We start from the raw sequence: 20859 nt of genomic DNA, 5'->3' as shown, positions 1-20859 counted from the left end.
GCAAGAACCAGAGGAATGAGGGTTTCAACCGCTCCCGTGAGCAAGACTTTGGAAATCAAAGAGGAAGAGGTAGAGGACGTGGACAAGGAAGAGGAGGCTTCCGTGGTACCTGTTTCCATTGCAGTGAAGAAGGTCATCGTGCCTTTGAATGCCCTCAACGACAAGGAAGGACAGATAGGAGAGTTGAGGGCCAAGCTAGGGTTGCTCATGTGGATGAGGATGCACAATCATCACATTCAGAGGATGTAGAAAGAGGAGAGACCTTGGTAAATGAGAGAGTCCTACTAAGCGGTGAGATTGAACCAGGACAACGGAGGAGTTTGTTCCGTACCAAATGTAAGTGTGAGGATAAATGTTGTGATGTGATCATTGATGGTGGTAGCACTGATAACTTGGTATCAGTGATCTCTAAGCTGAAGCTCAAGAGGGAGAAACATCCCCAGCCCTATCGGATTGCTTAGGTAAAAGATGATCATAAGGTCCTGGTAAGTGAACAATGTTTAGTAAAATTTAAAATTGGGAGTTACCATGATGAAGTTCTCTATGATGTTATTTCGATGAATGTTTGCCATCTATTGTTGGGTAGACCATGGCAGTTTGATAGACATGCAGTACATGATGGACATGCAAACACATACTCTCTGACAAAGGATGGAGTTCGCCACAAATTGAAGCCCATGAAAAAGGAAGTTGAAAAGGTATGTAGCAGTGCTAGGATTTGTCTTGTTGATGGAAGAAAGTTTTTAGATGGCATGAAACATCAGCATATGTGCTATGCTTTGATTCTTAGGAAAGATAAAGAAGGTAGTAGTGAAATACCACTTGAAGTTTCAGATTTACTAGGGGAGTTTGGAGATATTATCTCTGATAATGTTCCAGATGGATTGCCACCAATAAGGCAAATCAGTCATCAGATAGATTTGATTCCAAGAGCTAGTTTGCCTAACAAGGCTGCTCACAGGATGACTCCTACTGAAATTGAGGAGTTAAATAGACAGGTTCAGGAACTGTTGAGGAAGGGCTTGATTCGGGAGAGCCTAAGTCCATGTGCAGTACTTGCAGTACTCGCACCAAAGAAGGATGGAGAGTGGAGGATGTGTATAGATTCTCGAGCTATAAATAGGATAACCATCAAGTACCGGTTTCCTTTGCCAAGGATGGATGATCTTATGGACTGCTTGAGTGGAGCTCAGTACTTCACAAAGATAGATCTGAAGAGTGGTTATCACCAGATACGGATTCGAGAAGGAGATGAGTGGAAAACAACCTTCAAGACCAAGGAGGGTCTGTATGAGTGGTTAGTCATGCCTTTTGGATTGACGAACGCCCCAAGCACCTTCATGTGGCTCATGAATGAGGTACTTAAGAAGTTCTTGGGAAAATTTGTTATTGTCTATTTGGATGATATTTTAATTTTCAGCAAGATTTTGGAAGAACATTTACTGCATATTCATAGTGTCCTTGAAAGGCTAAGGGAAGAGAAACTGTTAATTAATCTGAAGAAGTGTAACTTTGCAAAAAGGGAGTTAGTCTATTTGGGGTTTGTTATATCACCTGAAGGTCTCAAAATGGATCCGAAGAAGGTAAAAGCCATCTTGGAATGGCCTACTCCAAGGTCCGCTACTGAGGTAAGATCATTTCATGGTCTGGTTAGTTTTTACAGGAAGTTTATTAAGAATTTCAGTGGCATATGTGCACCCCTAACTGATACAATAAGAGGGGATAGAAAAGAGTTCAAATGGACTACAGCAGCTGCGAGAAGTTTTGAATTGCTGAAGATTAAGGTGATAGAACAGCCTGTGTTGGCACTTCCAGATTTTAGAAAGGTTTTCCAGGTAGATTGTGATGCCAGTGGCAACGCTATTGGGGCTGTATTAAGCCATGAAGGTAAGCCTATTGCATATTTTAGTGAAAAATTGAATGATGCAAAGAAGAAGTATTCTGTTTATGATCAAGAGTTCTATGCAATAGTTCAAGCCTTAAAGAAATGGAGGCATTATTTATTGCCAAAAGAATTTGTTTTGTATACTGATCATCAGGCATTACAGTACCTAAATAGCCAAGGTAAATTGAATCAGAGGCATATGAAGTGGGTAGAATTCTTGCAGAGTTATACATTTGTGTTGAAGCATAGAAGTGGAAAATCTAACAGGGTTGCAGATGCACTAAGTAGGAGACAGTCATTGCTTACAGTAATGCAGGTTGAAGTAGTTGGGTTTGATGAACTCAAGAATTTGTACCCCGAGGATCCTGATTTTGCTGAAACATGGAAAGCTTGTAAAGAACCTGTTGCTGTAGATAGAACCAAGTGGTTAAACTATTTGATTCAAGATGGCATGTTGTTCAAGGGTAGTCAATTGTGCATTCCAAGAAGTTCCATGAGGGAAAATTTGATTAAGGAGAAACACAGTGGAGGGATGGCAGGACATTTTGGTCGAGATAAGACCATTGCCATTCTTAGAGAACATTATTTTTGGCCTCAAATTTCACAGGATGTGAAGAAGTTTGTACAGAGTTGCCAGGTTTGTCAAGTTGCCAAGGGGTTTAGTCACAATACTGGTCTATATCAGCCATTACCTGTTGCATCAAGGCCATGGGAGGACATAAGTATGGATTTTGTTCTTGGATTGCCGAGGACACAAAGGGGTAATGACTCAGTATTTGTGGTGGTTGATAGGTTCTCCAAAATGGCACATTTCATTCCATGCCACAAAACTCATGATGCTATCCATATTGCAGACTTGTTTTTCAGAGAGGTAGTGAGACTACATGGTCTTCCAAGGAGTATAGTTTCTGACGAAGATACTAAATTTGTGGGGTATTTCTGGAGGACATTGTGGAAGAAGTTGAGAACAAACCTAAAATTTAGTTCCACACATCACCCACAAACTGATGGCCAAACAGAAGTGGTAAATAGAAGTCTGGGCAATTTGCTGAGATGTTTAGTTGGGGATAAGCCCAAGGGATGGGATTTGATTCTACCACAGGCAGAGTTTGCTTATAATAACTCTATAAATAGGAGTACTGGAAAATCACCATTCCAAATTGTATATGGGAGTAGCCCAAGGACTGCACCAGAATTGAGGAAGATAGAACAAGGGGAGAGGACAAGTGTTGAAGCTGAGGAATTTGCTGAACATATCAAGCGTCTACATGAGGAGGTTCAAGCACACATTACCAAGATGAATCAAGAGTATAAAGCTAGGGCTGATCAAAATAGAAGACATAAGGAATTCCAAGTAGGGGATCTAGTCATGGTGCATTTACGAAAAGAAAGATTTCCAGTTGGTACTTACAACAAGTTGAAAATGAAGAAATTTGGCCCTTGCAAAATTTTGAAAAAACATGACACAGGAAATACATATGAAGTGGAGCTGCCAGATGGTATTCACATTTCTCCCATTTTCAACATTGCAGATTTAACAGAGTATCATGATGATGGTGCAGATGAGGTGTTAGAGCCATGTCCGATTCCTGCTTCTAAGAAGGAGGAGATAGAAGACATTCTAGATCATCGTGTGGGTAGGAGTACTAGAAACAGGCAGTATGAAGAGTATTTGGTGAAGTGGAAAGGACGGCCGATCGAGGACTCAACTTGGATTTCAGCAGCTGAGGTTTCCCATTTGGGATTTCCTCTACCATTCATAAAGTGACAGGGTCACTTTTCAATCTACCCTGGGTGTCTGATGCAGGAGCATCCAGAGGTATAAGGGCAATCTTGTGTCACCCAAAAAAATGTACTTAGACTTAGTTTCTGTTTCATGTCTTTACATTTTTGGATACCCATTTGGGTCAAATAAAGGTTCCAACTCTCACAGTTCAACTATCAGTGTGCTAGAAAATCCCGAAAAAATAGGAGCATGCAATTTGGCCATCATTTTGGTGACCTAGAAAGTGTGAATTGGCCAGATGAATGTAATTGTGATTTAGAGCATTCCAGAAAAAGAATTAGATCAAAAGGCCCCACGGTTTGAAAGTTATTGCAGTTTTTCGAGTTTTGGAGACCTCCTAAGAATGCTTCAAAGTCAGGTTAGGGGCATTAAATGACCTCGAAAAGGGCCGAAAAATGGGGGATGAGCGAAGCTGGTCCATAGGGCTATAGAGTGCTTCGAGAGCTTTCCGAAAATGTAAACGGTTCGTTAATCGGAGCTACGGTTCAAAAGTTATGCCTCCCGAAAGTTCGGTTACCGTTTCTGGATTCTTCTAGATTTGCACCGACTTCTAACGCAGCTTCTGGAACCTTCTATTTGGTCGGTGGATGCCTACTAGCACTTTCTAGAATGTACTCCTAGTCCTTAACCCTCCGGGGTCTATTTAAGGAGATTTCTGGCATTGTAAAAGGTAGTTCGGAGTGGAGTTTGAGAGGAGGTACTGAAAGGAGAAATTATCTCCAGATTTATGCTATTGTAAGCCCTTAGGGCATGTTTTGAAGTTTATTTTCTCTGTACTGTTTGTACTAGCTTATTTTCTTAGTTAATATAATTTTCCCTTTTCTGTTGTGTACATTCTGTTCTTGGGGTTGTATTATTCTGTTCTTGGGTTGTGTCTTCATCAGCATGCTTGTTCAATATAGGAATTGTCATATGATGAGAAGATCCTTCTCACGTTATCGGCTAACATGGTAAAATTGTGATGATGATCTTAAGGAAGAATGTGCTATGGACACTTGTAGGATAGTCTTGTCGGAATCCAACCATCACAAATCACCTCAACCCCATGAATATCTATAATTTTTAATTTTATGTAATTTTTTTTGCAACCTCCACACACACACACATATATTTTTTATCAAAATCTGTGTGTGTGTGTGTGTGTTTGTATATATACACACACCTGTGGTACCTAAATCTGGGCCACCTTTTTTTGCCAAATCCTTGAATCTGAGAATCAGGATTGGCTACTTAGTACAGAATTCTTTAGCCAAGAAGCTATTTTATTTTCGTCACGTGATCATACTTTTTGAATGTGGAAAAAGCTCTGACTTACTTTACAAAAAGCTACAATAGTTTTATGGGATATTTCTAGTGGGTATTGAATGGTCATTGTGGTCTAAGTCACAAGAAACACCGAATTTCACCCATGAAGTTCAAATTTCAGCGAATTTTTACCCTTTCCGAACTTCATCCGAATTTTATAGTATTTAATATAATATTGTTATTTATAATAATAGTATTTTATACTAAAATAATATTAAGTTATATATTTAATTATTTGGCAATGTCAAACTATTTTGACAACTTTGTGGATATATTACTCATATTTACAAATAAATAAATTTATATAAGTTCAATTTAATATCGATTTTTTCCGAATTTTTACCCTTGCCGAATTTCATTCGAATTTTACAATCGACGAACTCAAATTCGAATTCGAACCTTGTGACTTAGATTGTGGTGATAAGAACTGTCTTATGCTATTAAGTTACAGCCAAATGGGGGTCCATCACATTGTTTCTCAGAGATTGGAAGGTCATCGTCTTTGTTGAAAAATAAATTACCATTCATAATATACTTACCATGGTAGAGGTGTCAAGAATTTTTTTGGTTAGAATTTATAATTTGAAGTCAATTATTATCCTTGTTGATGAAACATTTTACTGTTGCTGTGTTACTGGACATTTAAAAAATATTAGAAGTTTTCTACCTCCATTATTTTTTTTGTCAATAACAGTATATAGTTGTAGTCAGCTAAATAAATCATTGTTACGTTTTGTATTTGAGATGATTGGTTCCTGACTACTTGTGAGTTTGCAGTTGGCAGTTACTAGCAGTTTGTAGTCATAACCAAGCTGGTACATTATTTATATGTAGTTGTTTGTAGTCGGTATAACTTTCTAATGTTATGTACTAATTGCAAACCTATCAATCAGTAATGAAAGATAAATTTTCCAAATATTCACAGCAAGTTACATGTTTACATTTCCTTTTACTTTAACTTGTACAGTTAGGTATTAAACATCTGTCAGTGTAGCTGATATGAATCCTGGGAAATATAATTGACAGATGGGCAGTATGAGGCACCGACCTCTTCAATATGAGCCTTCAACCTCTTTTGTGAAGCCCTGACTTCCAAATGAATAAGGATTCTCCTCCTTGAACTATGTCTTCTTCAATGGATGACAAACTCTTACAATTTCTCCATAAAAACTTGTTATATATAGCTTTCTCTTTGAAGCTTGATACAATCTCTTTCATCTACTTTTCTCCTCATATCTGCATAATCTTTTTTTTTAATATACAAATTTTCTCTAAAATGATGCACCATGGATGTTTTCTTCACAATATGAGCATGTCTACTTCCTTTATTATTCTGCTTTAACTTTCTTCATTATGAATTGGATTTTTTTTTTAGAATTTGTCTGCTCTAGGTCTGTTCTAAATTGTTTGGTTTTCCATTGTATATCTATTCTTAATGACTACTTAAAGTCTTGTCATACCTGTTGGTTCCGAAAACCGCAGATTGGAATCCTATGAGCCTTGCCTGCTCGATGCTGGATATCCAACCGGTTAAGGCCAACTTAACGGAACTGAACAACATGGTCCAAGTTCCCTGCACTTTCGGCTCTGCAAAATTGAGGCGGGTGTACCTGATCCTGGACAACAGCTTTATATCCAAGATGCTTAAAGTAGATCGGTTAGAATGCGAATATAACAAAAGCTTTCAAAATGGCAAGAATTATTGAAAACTTCCAACTTGCGATTTATGAATTGAGAGCAAAGGTAAATGATTGAAATAATGTTTTGAATAAAGAATAAATATAGATTAATGCAACAAATGAATATATTAATTCTTCAAAGGCAAGAAATGAAACATTTGCTAGCATATGGATTATGAATCAAGAATAAAAGACCAGTGCTTAATTAATTAGACAATAGAGTCAATATTATTAGTTGAAATGCACAACTTTATAAAGTCTAATAGATTCAAACTATAAACAAATTTAATAATCAGATGCGACGGATCAATTATTTAAATGCAATTTTAAATTAGTCTAATATGCACTTTAATCCTACGGAGACAAATTAGATATAAATATGGAAATAATAAAACATTTCACAATATCTATGTTTATCAAATTTAAAATGCAATAATGATCCAGTCCATTTATCCGAATATTAAAATATTTATAGAAAATAATAAAAAACACTTATAAAGGACAAAACTTAATACAAAGTTAAAACTCTAATGCAAATAAATTAAATAAATACTTCTTACTAATCCGGAAATAAAATCGTACTGGAGACATTTCCTACAGGCGATCCATCCAATACAACTCGACTCCAGACTCGCACAAGAATTCAATCGAGAATTCACCATCCACAGGCTTAGTTCAAAAATTTATTTCTCCGCTCATTGAAAAATACAATACATCACAGAGCATATGATAGGTGAAAATTTTAAAATATGAATCCCCTTTGGATCCTTTACATCACATATTTATAAAGATTTGAAAGGTGCCGGTTGTATTCACAGGGACACACCCCTTCAAAACTAAAAAGCAACTACCGATAATACAATCATAAAATATACTTTAGGACTTACAAAATAGATATAATTGATTAATTTTATAACTTAGGAAAGTCATTTTCCTCGAGCACTAATAAAAACATTATTCATGCATCTGTGAACATGAAGATGGCGTGCCTTCATCCTGGGTGCTGAGAATGGACACCGTCACTGTAAAAATCTACGCCTTTTCTGTGCAAGTGCGATAGTGCAAGGAAAACACTGTCTTGACTTGTTTGCATAAACTTCGATCTCCTCCATCATGCACTCCACGCTCCTTTATGTCCGCTGCTTAGGTGTGTATCCTTCAAAATGCGTATTTGGAATTCCTTTGGTGTGTGCATAGAATCAACTGGATTTTTTCCAGCCATCTTACTTCTATTTCTCTCTCCAGCACGTAGAGCTTCCAGACCCGACAGAATACCTGCCAAAAAAAATGAAGTTAGACACAACAACACAAATAATTGTATTTTTCGATATCCCTTACGGCCAATAAATGTGTGAAGACTCCCGCAATTGCTAACAGCGACTCCTCAAACATACGCTTTGCTGCCCTACTAACCCAAGGCGTTGTCAGTGAACAGATACACAAGCAATTCTGACCCAATACGAAAAAATAAAGATTGCGAATTGTCCAGCCCTAAACCGTGCCTTCAGTATTCCTTGCCGGCATTATTGTTGCTTGTGTTGGATGAGAAATGAGTCATAAACTCTTCAGGTGATCATCTGTATTTAGATTTATACAAATCCCTATGCCTTCATGGCAGGTCCATTCTCCTTGATTAGAATTTATGTCACTGTATTGCTCTATAGTGAATACCGCCTCAAAAAGTGCTGCTGTTTGAATCCAAAAGAAAATGATGGCATATTAGTATCGAAATAGTCATTTACAATGATGTCCTCTGAATGAAGTTTAACTGTAATGTCCAGATTGTCTGCATTTATTTCTGTTCTAACATAATTTCTATCTGCATTAAAAGGTGAAGTCAAAGTGGATGAGCAGTCAGTAGTGTAATACCGTGTCTCTTCCAGTTCACCATATCTACACTGTACACTGAATATAATTGCACTTAGCTTGAGCACATTAAATTTTGCCATTAAATGTAGTCAATATTCAAGCATCTGACAAATAAACTCCGAGAGAGAACCTGCTCAATATAATACTGCATGAGCAGTAACAGGGTTGATTGAAGGGAGTTTTGTGAGAAAGAATTCTCCTAGTGCTTCTGATTCCATCATAGCAGGATAGGAAATTTCTGTTGATTTCCTTGCCATTCTGATGCATTTGCATTTCAAAACTATATTATCTGTGGTTCTTGATGATCCTGATAGAAAACAATGCAAATGGATCCCCATTCCAACAGAAAAACATATAGATCATCTGATGCTTCAATTACTTCAGTAAGAATGCCCGAGCTTTCTTGCAATATACCATACTAAGCAGACAGAAATGCCAAATATCAGATCAACTGGAAGATTGTACTCCCTTTCTATTACCTGTAATCCCTCTTTTTCCAAAGCTAAAAAATTTTTGGTAGGAGCTTCGACGAAAACCAATCATTTCTTCATCACACTCTCTGATGTTTATAATGACTATCATATGATTAACTTCATTTACTTGGGGTATCTTCCCATCAACAAAATCTAACTCTCCTAATGAAGATTTCATTGGAAAGTCTGCATTTAAACCCACAATATTACCCACAATATTAACACGTACATTGCTTTCTGGAACCTCCCCCTTAAAATAACCAAAGTGTATATAGCATGGTTGGAATAACACCCATTGAAATGCCTTTCCCAGGCCTCCGTACTGAACTTCACATTCAATGCACATACTTGGGCTGCAGGATTGATTTTTCACAGAGACCTCGATGCTGAGGCTGTTTTCAGTCTCCCCAAGTCATCTATTTTTTATAAAACCTGGTTTAACAAGTTTGGCTATTATCCATATCAGATACTGTAATGCTTCCACTCAGGGTGCAACCAATGCCCATCAATGCTAGATTTTTCACGACTTCACATCCAATAGCCCACTGTCCGTGACCAAGCCTTTTTTTGGAGATCCTTCCCAAATATTGCTACATAAGAATCATAACGGGAATCACAAGCAGACCTTTCTTGAAAACAAGGTGCTACTGATGGAAGGCATTCTATGGCATCTATGTAAAGCCACTGAAAAAATACTCCTGTTACAGCTTCCTTATTCAATGATGACACTTCCTTTCTTTGATCATGAAAGCATTATTATACAATCAACAATGGCCAAATCTGTAAACTGCATACCCAAATAATATGCCAAATATGAATTAAGCATCCTTTTCTACATTCTCTTGGTCATGAATTGGGACTCTAAATTTGCCAAAATTTTAGAGTTCCATCAATACCAACCTTCCTTCAATACAAATCTTCAATACTATCGCACACTTCACGAGTCCACTCAATATTCTCTCCATAATGGTTTATACGTTTGCTCTAAAACTGCTTTAAAATTGCTCTTATCCTCTACATAAGTCCAATCAAAAGTTTTCTCATTTGACCACACAAAATCTGTTCTAGACTGCTGTCGATTTGCTCTTATCCATGTGATATTGCACTGGAAAACTTACACCTCTGACTCCTACTCTATCTTCCTTATATATCCATTCACACGTCCTTTCATAAGAGAAGTGAGAAATCCCCAAGGGTTGGCTTCATAGATAAGCAAATTCATCTTAATTTAATCTCCTTTATAGTGTTGGTCATATAAAGAACAATAAATTTAAATATAATACTTCCGAATGAGCACTTGAGGTTAGGCCTTCAAATACATTTTGCATTGACAATAGCATTAGATCTTCCTTGCAAGGGTGGTTGGCCAACAATCAACACATATCTTAAACTTATACTTGTCCTGCATATATGTTAAGGTCTTCTCTGACAGAAGCAACATGATACTATCCCTTGACATCAATGACAAGATCTAACAAGCTCCCTTGACACTATGATTCCTCACAATTGCTTTGACATTAATGATAATAATTCCAACAAAGCACACTTTTTAGTGTCAGTGGTTGTGGCACTACTATTGTTTTTAAAAAACATTCCTACATCACTTAATGTAAATGATGTTTTTATTATTTTAATAAAGAAATTGAAGTTTGACCAATAATTTTATTTATAGTATTTATTATTTATGTTTTAAATAGCCTTCAAGTTTATGGTAATTTGGTTGATTACATGATTCTAAATGGTATTGTTTACGTAATACCTACTTTTAGGTTATATAATGTTTATGGTTTTACATGTTTTTTGTATGGATAAACCCAAATGGAACCAACCCTCCAAATTGTTTTTTCTGGATTCATGAACCAAATCTGCAAACTCAAACCAAGATCCAAACCGGAAACAGAACAAACAACTCTGTAGAAAAGTTCAAAAAACATAATAAGTAAATTTCTGTAAGCTAAAACCTACCACATGAAAGTCTAAAAATATTGCCATTTGGCAGTAAACCCTTCTCAACACTTCTTTTTCCTTCTATTTTAACATGTGTCCCACAACACCAAGCCCAATTCCATTAATTCTTTGAGCTCTGTTGCCATCAACTGCCTGCCTATCAAACATTGGCACATGTTCAATCCTTGGTGGGGAACATATTATTTGTGGTAATCTCCATGCCCGGAATGTCCTTATCCATTTCTTCCTCAAGCTATGCCATTTTTTCCATGTTGTCTTTTCTAGTGGTACAGCCAAGCAAGTTCATACTAGAGCTGAGAAATTACTGCAATTTTCTACTATTGCTATTTTTCCTGATCTACTTTGGAAGTGTAGTGTATTCTTTATGATATTACAATTTGTAATTGATACAAACCTGGCATAAAAATCAGAATAACAATTAATTTTGTTCTTTAAGTAGCCTGAACTTTGTTGATCAATTCAGAATGTTTGATTTTTTAACTAGGATATAATAAAGGTTGAAAATAAATATTAGTTATGGTCTTGTTATTTAGTGATGTATTGTGAGAAGGGTTAGCTTTGAAGTGATATTTTAAGAAGCTTCGAATTGCACTGATTGAGATATCTACCATGATGTTATCCATGCCTGATTACATCAGTTTGAGGTCCTAGAATTGCATTGTATATTTTGTTGCAGGCATTAATCTGGTCCAAGATGAGTACTGGACTTCCAATTGACATTTTATCAGCCACCAGGGAGCAGAATTATATATCATTTTGCAGGCTTGATATTGATATTCACAAGTATGCATCTCTAGAAATTGAACTCTGCAGAGGCATTTCTTCTGAAGAATGTAGAGTTTTCGTTCATATAGAGACAAATTAATTAATCATATTGATTATGAGCTGATGTAAAAATAATGTGTCATTGCATAGAAATGTTCCTCATGTCCATCTCCATGAAAAACGTGACAATAAAGATAGGTGGCATGGGGCTGAAATTCAGGTTACAATTGAAGGCAACTGGACAACTCATCGTGTAAGTGATATCTAGGGTGCAGAATAAGCAATTTACTCATTTGCTCGTCTAGAAAATTGCTCTGGAAAGTTATCCCTTAGGGCTTTGTTTATTGATATGTGCAGTCAAAAATCATACATTACATGCGCCAAATGGCTGTAATTACACCATATGCCCAGTTTCTCTTTCGATACACGTCAGGAACAGCAGAGTAAGATTTGCTTTATGAAAAACCTTTTGGAGGAACATATTTTATGCTCCTTTACATTAATTTGTCTTTGAAATTGTGCTTTTTGTTTTTAGACATCCTCTACTTCATCTATAAAGCTGTGAATCTTCAAAAATAATATTAATCAAATATACGTATGCACTTTTGTATGTTGGTTTGCCATGTAGCAAAAATGTTACCATACGATTTGCACGAAGGACAGATGTGATGCCTTTAGCACCTGCTGAGACAAAGTACCATCCCTCTTCCGTTGATCTGCTACTCATCAAACGACTTATTGCAGAGACATCAAAGCAGAATCTTCTGCAGTTTCTCCAGCATGAATTTATCAGTATTGGCAAATCCTATGCAGAACGTTTGATTGGTATGTCTCTTTTGAGCATCATGGGCATGCTTTTCATTGTCTCTGTTGGGCAAGGTGATTTTAGATATGATGTTATATTGAGTTATGAAATGGATTAGACAACAATATGGCATGCTATTTGGTTATATTGCAACTGTATTGACGTCAATGAAATTATGCATTTGTAATTAGGACGTAATTGCAGCATGGTATTATCATAAGGAAACAATGACTTTAGAGACAGCATTGAATATTCAATGCACATGGAAAAGTATAAATTCTACGCAAAGGAAAGTAGAATGGTAAGGACATTGCACTCTTCTGTGAAAGGGACATTCATGCTATATTATACAAGTGGCAAAATACAACTGCAACAACTCACCTAAAGATAAAGACCCAAAACTCATCCGTCCTGTATTCATAGACCCATATTTAACCTGCAATAGATTCAAACTTAAGTTGGTCTAGATCAGCTACCAAGTCAAACTCATATTAGTAAATTACTTGTTGAAAACACTGCAGACAACTGACTAAAATTTGACAAATATATCTTGAAAAATAAATGATTATTGTCTATTATGGATATTTGACATCATATGGCCCCATGTCAGAAAAATTGTATGCATGGATGATTATTAGCTTTGTGGGAAGTCTAGGTTCTCAGCAACTCTTGAAATTAGTTTAGAGAGTAGTTATCTTTACCATAAGTGCAAACCACTAGCTGGATCTAATTTTAACTGTGCTTGATTCATGGAGATGTGACCTCCTAAAAGAAAAGAAAGAGTCATTCAATTATACATGTTCTTTGTTAGACCTCAAAAGAAAGTTATGAGAGGAAAAATGTTATTTGGATATAAGGTAATTCCTCTTGAGTAATATGTGTTAACATCATTTATGAATATGCAGGGTTTTGGCTATATTAAAGTCAATTTTGTCTCCTTCACATCTCTAATCATTGCTCTTATGCCTTTGTAACTACTGGGATTTGAATGAAGAAGAGGTAGAAATAATATTAGGTTAGGATGGTACTTATACATCAAGCTAGTCTTGAATTTGCAACTAACCATGTTGCTTTAATGATGGTAGAACTGACCCAACATAACTGAATGTTTGAACTGATTTGTCTACCATAATTTGTTTATGTAATGACTGAAATTAGCAATGCCTGCTTGATATTTTTAGACGACATATTGCTTATTATGCCAAAGGTTTTCCTACTACTGAGAAAGGGCCTAGGGAAGTACATGAGCATCACCAAATCAATATCTGATAAGTCATAAGATGGGTGCAAGACAATAAATCTTACCTAGGTCGGACACAGTGTCTTATTTCAGCTTGATTCTTGTTTTTTAGGTTTGCATTGTACGTGACATATTTGAGAACAATTTGTATCCATTTCTGTGTTAATGTAAATATGTATTACTCAGGACATATTTATGTGAAGTATGACCTTTCACATGTTATTAAAGTATTTTATATTTCTTACTTAGTTATGATTGGATAATGAGTGACACATTAATGAGATTCTACCTTTTTCCTTATTCTTATAGATTTAGAAACTTGGGATAGCAATCTTTTGATTTTTGGTTTTTGCCGTAACCTTGTATTGGATATGGAAACTATAGTGCTATATATTTGAAGTTCTCTTTCCTTCTTGTTTGAGTAATTAAAAAAAGCAATTGTGGACTCTTGCATTTTCTTGAAGACTAATTTTGTTTTGGTATTTGGGTTTCAATATCATTTTCAATTTATATTTTTAGCAGTTCTCTTTATTGCACTAGACTCTAGGTTATACATCTCCTTAGTAATTCTAACATGGTATTAGAGCATAAGTACTAGGAAAGATTGTTTATGGTTTCCACATTTAGGAGATTTGAGGGGCTACTTTGTTTTGCCATGTACGTTACTTAAAAACCTAGTATGCTCTTGGCTTGCATCTTCAAATGATCTGGAAAATAGAGAAGGGATAAAGTTATGTAGCCGTTGTATAGCATGTGAAAATTTTCATCAATTTGGCAAGTGCAATTCTTTAGTGATTTTGGTGTTGTTTTAGCTATTTAATTGATTTCTAGATGCTGGAAAAAGTTAGCAAATACATTTGGTTGATTGGATTTGGAGATTGCTTGATATATGGTAGATGGAGGTTTGAAGCTCTAGGTGAACAATTCATTTTTTGAGGCATTTTCAAGTTATCAAGATTGGCATTGCATGTTTTTGGTTTGGTACTATTTATCTGAACAACTCTATCATTCTATTGTTTGTCCTTGTGCACAAAGTTTTTGCTGTTGTTATTCTACATTAATTGTTGTCATCGAATGAATTGTTAATGTAATTGCTTCCAAAAGGGACTCCTCTCCATTGTTTTTTTCGTTTAATCTCAACTTAATAAGACCATAACTAGGTCATTCAGACTGAAGTTCATTTTTTTAATTTGGTGAGGAATTTCGCTCTATTTGCAATGATGTAAATGGCTTCTGAATTTGATGCCGCCTCCGCAAATATGCTTTCTTAGGTGTTTTATTTTTGAAGTTCATATTTTTTCTGAGTTCTATATAGTGGTGTAATATATGAGTTCCTATTCTATAAGCGCATAATATTTGAGCTCCTTTGATTTATCTTCTACCCTTATGAGAAGTCGATGATTGTATTGCAGGAAGACAAGGCCATTGAGGTCCTTTTGATTTAATTCGCACCTCTTCTTAATGTGGATGGCCTCAAACAATCTCCAATTGTGATCACAACTGAATGCGCTATAAAGGCACAAAATATATAAAGGGAAAATTGTTGTGACCTTTTCACACCATTGCCCCATTGCAAATGGGGACCACCTGTTTGCTTTGCAGTGGAATTGTTAGTTGCTTTAGTTTAGATGTGGTGGTGAGCTCTCCAAGTGGATCAAAGGTAGATTTTGGGAAAGTTTGATGATTGATTAGGGGTCTAGTTGCAAGTCCAAGAAACGAGCAAGATTGTCAAGCCATTTCAACAATACAAAGACCCAAGTTCTCAAAGGGGCATTTGTGAGAATTTTGTAGAGTGTTAGCTGCATCAGCATCGAAATCAATCCCAAGATAATCATGGTCTCGGCCTTTGTACTTTCCAATCCCCAAACTAATAAGGGTGCATGTAAGGTCCAAATCCAAGTGGTGACTTGAGCTAAATCTAGGAATGACTAAAGGAAGTAATGTTTCTAGTCAGATTCAAACCATAATCAAGTATGGTGAGAGATTATTCATTCCAAGATCAAATTGATTGAGGAAAGACATAAGGTGTGTAAAGTTGGAAGATAGAATATAAGATCGGTGCAACTTTTGGACAAATCAAGTAAATGATTTTGGATCAAGGTGAAGTTGGAGATGAGGATTGGCATTGGCAAGTTGAAGGGAAGGTAGATTGGAAATCGGAGCTTAGAAGACTAAGTTTGAAACTTGATGAGCCCCATAGGTGGATGTTCTTTGCTCGAGCATTGAGCTTGAGACCATGGAAAATTCTAGAAGTGCTAGATAAAGGAGCCTACTGACTATTTTCACCATCATTAGCCCATCACATATATCGAATCTGAGACACTTTTCATGGGCTAAATTCAGTTTTTATTAAGTATAGTTGACGATACTGTATTTTCTACAATGGTTTGAATAGGCATGGTAAATTTGATGTGCTTTTAGCATTTTGTCAATAATACTGTGTGTTTTCTATGCCAAGTCAAATATAATACAATGCCAATGTTTCCGTCAATGAGATGGTTCCTGGTCAAGAGTTCTTTTAGTGTTTCTCTGATAGGATTTAAGACAGTCATCGAGGAGAGACCTTTTGGGTCTCACCAATGATCATTTAGGTTCGAAATAGGCTGTCATTGAGTGAACTTCTTATGTCTCTTCAATTGAATGCATTTAGGCTGGCAAAAAATACTGTGTGTTTTTGCATTGGTAGTTCAGGGAGACAATTGGTTGTTGACAAGACTTCTTTTTTGGTCTTTCTAATGAAAATTTATGTATAGGGGAGACATCTTGGTATCTCTTCGATGGAGGTGGTGCATAAATTTAATGTGTTTATCACATTGGAATGACTTGCGGTGGTCAACAATAGTTTTATTTGACTCTCTCCAATAGAATTGATAAAAGCCATTGGTAAAGATCCTTATCGTCTCTCCAATGGGCTTTCTAAAGTACACAAGTTCCACTTCCTTTGCACAGGAAGATGAGTGGTTGCTGGAGAGACATTGTTGGTGTTTCTTTAATATCTATTTTTGGCTGAAACACAATGTGTTTTCAACACTTGATAAGATTTTTTCTCACAATGTGATTGTGATGTGGTTGAGGGCTAAAAATTCAATGTCGAACCACTTTTGTTTTCCCTATACATGCGACGCCTGTGTTGCCCCATTTGTGTTTATGGTCTGCAAGTGTTACTTCTTCTAACAATGGTGCAAATCGATGCCATATCTTGTTGCATGGTATGGGCTTCTCTTTTTGATTGTAGACTGCCTTCATTTTTTGGGTTGTTTCCTATCACTTCATGAACTCAACTTGAGGACTTTGATATGATTCATTTGACTTGCTATTCAACAACCTTAAGTTTGGTTTGATTTGAGTTTGAACACAAATGTAAAATCGTTATGCCTGATTTCTACAAAAGGCAACCTTGTACATACTCTGGTTGTTTTCCCTTGTTCTTTTTGCAATGGCTATGCCTTGCACTTGGAATTCTATCTGTCTCCTCTCCATTAATGAAAAATCCTTGTTTTACCTCTTCTCACCATTTTGATATGTTGTGCAAATCTTTCTTGTTTTGTATTTGATTGTTTCAATTATGCCTTTTAAGTTTATATGTGGTGTCTAATTGCTCATGAATGTTGTATTGTGAAGATTATCTTTCCTTTCAACATCTCATTAGTTCTGCATATGAGTCATTTGAGGGTAAATTAGAGTTGAGATCTTTTGGCGTACCTTTTTCCCCTACCACCCCCCTTTCACTTTAGATCACTACGTGTTGGTCGTGCACACCTTCACTCTTTATGACATCCCTGACCGACCCCCGAGCACCTCACCATCCCTCCTCGTCATCTCTTCACTTTCACCAACATTTGTGAGATCGTTAGATCCATGAACCACTCTTCAAGGAAGGGTTCCAAATGAAACTCTTAAAGATGGGCATCATAGTTTTTGGGGTCCTTCACTGTCCTCTTTAATAGGGTGGTTTGCATTGGTTGCCCTCCTTGGCCGCGACACATCATCCATCCAATCCACAAGTCCAAATTAGCTTTAGACCCTAACAATTATAGGACCATCATGGTCGAGCACAACATTGCGAAACTCTACACCATAGTGTTACACACTATTCTTTCTAGGGAGCTTGACAAACGTCATTGTTGTGTGCGGGGGCACAAACTCTCAGAATATGAATCACATATTGACTTCCATGAGCAATTATTGAGTAGGCTCAACATTGCTTGACTAATGTCTATTGTTGCTTTGGATGAGAGAGTCAAAGATTGGAGCCATCTTATGATTCCCAGATTGATGATGATGAGCCCTTGACAAAGATTGGGAGTTTTTATCGGCATTACAATGTGATGAGTGCTCATCATTTTTCTTTTGACCCATACGTAGAGGATTTGGTTTCACGTTGGTGTGGGTTGGCTCCAATTTCATGCCATCCATTATGGGATGGGTTAGCACCATCTTTTGCAGATGGGATTGATGACTGCAAATTAAACCCCTTGCAGTATCTACACACCTAGGACAGTTTGACAGAGGTTGGAGTTGGTGGTAGTGTTTTAGGTATCTATGGTTGTTACCATCTCCACAGTGCAGTTGGGTGTGAGTATCAGTTTGATGGGGAGTCAGGTGTGGACAAAGTTGGTATTTCAGTTGGGTTGAGTTCCTATGAGTTGTTGCCTTCATCAGCGCCTTGGGTAAGTTTTCAGATGATTTTGACGTTGATGTCCGTTATTTGGGGGTTGGTGCTATAGGAGTTGTTTATACACAACAAGCATAGCTCGTAGTTCTACCTTTGAGATCCAGGTGGATTGTGATGTCCATTTTGCTCCAGGATTGCTTGGGGACAAGCTCTTAGGGAGGGAGGACTGTAATGTCCCCATTTTTAGTAGGTTCCTACAATTGGCCAGGTCAGTTCACCATCGTTACCCTCATGAGTTGACAATAGGATTTGAGGGTCTTAGTTGTGTGGTTATAGGCTTTCTAGCAGCCTATGGTGTGTTTGGCTTCGTTTGAGGGACTTACTATTTATAGTAAGTTAATTTGTTGGTTTCAATGAGCACAGTTGAGTCAGAAGAGTTGGAGGATGCTCTTAGTTTTTATTTTGGGTTTCCTGTTTGGGCTTCAAGAATCTTGAAGGGAGTGTTTATTTATAGTAAGTCACCCTGTCAAGTTCATTCATCGTCTTTCATCATCAGGATCACTTTGGTGTTGTTAGATTTTGATTTTGATGCTTCTTCAGTTGTTTTTGCAAGACGAGTGAATTATTATTATTATTTATATAAATATGCTGAGGTTGTTATCATTGATAGTGTTGTTGGTTGGTCACCTTAATATCATAGCTTGTTGGAACCGGGATGAAAAGTTTTAAATCATGGGAACAAGAAATAGTGGCCTTACGTGTCATAATTTTAAGCTATGGTGGAAAAGGTCATTTTCAGAGCCAAAAGCAATTAATTAATTGGATTATAATGACACTTTATTATATTTTAATGTTGTGTGTGGGAAGCTTCTTAAGTGAAGTTCATTTGGGAAACTTTGTGCCATTTGGAGATTATAAATATGAGCCCATTTGATGAGTAAAGCACCCAATTATTTGATTATCTTATTTTGCTCTTGTTGTCTTTGTGACATTTATGAGTCTAAGGTTTGTGCCTTTGCTGAAGTATAAGGGTTTGGGATCTACATTTGAAGTATTGTAGATTTAATTATGAGAATCCACAGTTGAGGTATTGTGGACTTTTGAGTTTTATTATCGTCTCCTCTTTTTGTATTAACTGTGGTTGAGGAGCATTTATACAATTGAATATTATAATTTCTTTGTTGCTGGACAAGGGTTTAGTCTACAAATTGGAGTTTTTTTTGGGCAACATTTGTAAGGGTAGATTGTGAATGCCAGATTGAAAATTGGACCAGGCAGCTTTTAGTTTGACTTTGCAATTACATTCTACGACAAAGACCAAGTTCTTAATTTGTAAAATTTAGTTAATATTACATACTTTGAAAGTAAACAAGCTGGCTTCAAATTCTGATTTATAATCAGCCAACAATTAAATTCCCTTTTCATTATATTGCTATATGGTTTGTTGATGAATGAATTCAGAGGTTGGTGTGAATCATTTCAGAATTGTTTATTGGTGTTTGGTATTTATTTATGCGAAACTTATAAGGCTAAAATTAAATAAATTTGTGATCAGTTTCCTATACATCCTGATATTGTGTTTGAAAATTTAAGACATCATATATTCAGCGGTAATTGGGCTGCTTGCCAAGTGTTAGACAAAATGTCAAACCATTGAAATGTGAAAGAAATTGATGCTTGATTTAGCTATAACCAGACAGGGTTATTACAGGTCCACTTCCCACAGTATCAATTTGGCCAAGTTTGGTGCTCATCCCTTTAGGTTGGGGACCATCTTTTGACTCCTCGGAGGACTGCAACGAATACTCTTACTGCTCCTCTGTGACGGTTATTGGGTCCAACCTTGCTGGTTCGCTTAGGCTTTTGTCTTTCTTGGTTTGATTGGGATTTCGATTAACCGCCTTCCGTCTTTTCAGTTCTCCTTGGACGCCCTGGGTCACCTCCTTCCTTCCCGCCAAGATCTAAACAGGATTGTCAAAGCTGATATCTACAGACAGTACATTGTCATGACTTGGGTAAACCCTTTGGGAGGTCTCCGTTTGAGGATGGCCTTCTACACTGAGCACTTCATGGATATTCAAGATGGGATCATTGTTCACCCTTTGTACTTCACTCACCGTTGGATCCATGCTCTTCTCATCTCTTTGGGCTCTTTCAGGATGGGCTTGCACCAACTTCGCATTCAGATGAATCATCAAATTGTCAGGGAGGATAGGATTTGCCGCATCGGCTCCCTTGGGGAGGTGGAGTTCGAGACATTTTATTTTTCACTGCTCTGTTTATTACGAGATCAGAGAGAGATTTTACTGTCTGTTTAGATGGTGCAGGAGCCTATCCTCTTTTTTCAGATACACCGACCAGCAGTGCCTTGCACTTTATTTGTAGGAAGCCTTGCAGCTTTGTGCATATTCTCGAGTCTCAGTGCCTCTCGCAATGGGACTTTGACTAGCTCATCACCTCCTTGGGTAC

At 36.9% G+C, this 20859-nt stretch overlaps 1 protein-coding gene across 2 annotated transcripts in view; it reads left to right on the top strand.

Moving 5' to 3' along the window:
- The window catches only part of LOC149564051 (DNA topoisomerase 6 subunit B-like), a 111093-nt gene that overhangs the window by 58526 nt on the left and 31708 nt on the right, over positions 1-20859 (top strand). For both annotated transcript variants that reach the window (XM_089827150.1, XM_089827149.1), the window contains 4 exons: positions 11642-11748; positions 11881-11983; positions 12088-12173; positions 12359-12555. In XM_089827150.1, coding sequence (XP_089683276.1) covers positions 11642-11748; positions 11881-11983; positions 12088-12173; positions 12359-12555 — 493 coding nt within the window. The remainder of the gene's footprint in view (positions 1-11641; positions 11749-11880; positions 11984-12087; positions 12174-12358; positions 12556-20859) is intronic.

This window comes from Cupressus sempervirens, chromosome 4 (assembly GCF_028749045.1).
Source record: "Cupressus sempervirens isolate cs-2001-9-10 chromosome 4, ASM2874904v1, whole genome shotgun sequence".
NCBI lineage: Eukaryota > Viridiplantae > Streptophyta > Pinopsida > Cupressales > Cupressaceae > Cupressus > Cupressus sempervirens.
Note: the sequence above shows the minus strand (reverse complement) of the source record. Positions and strands in the feature narration are given on the sequence as shown.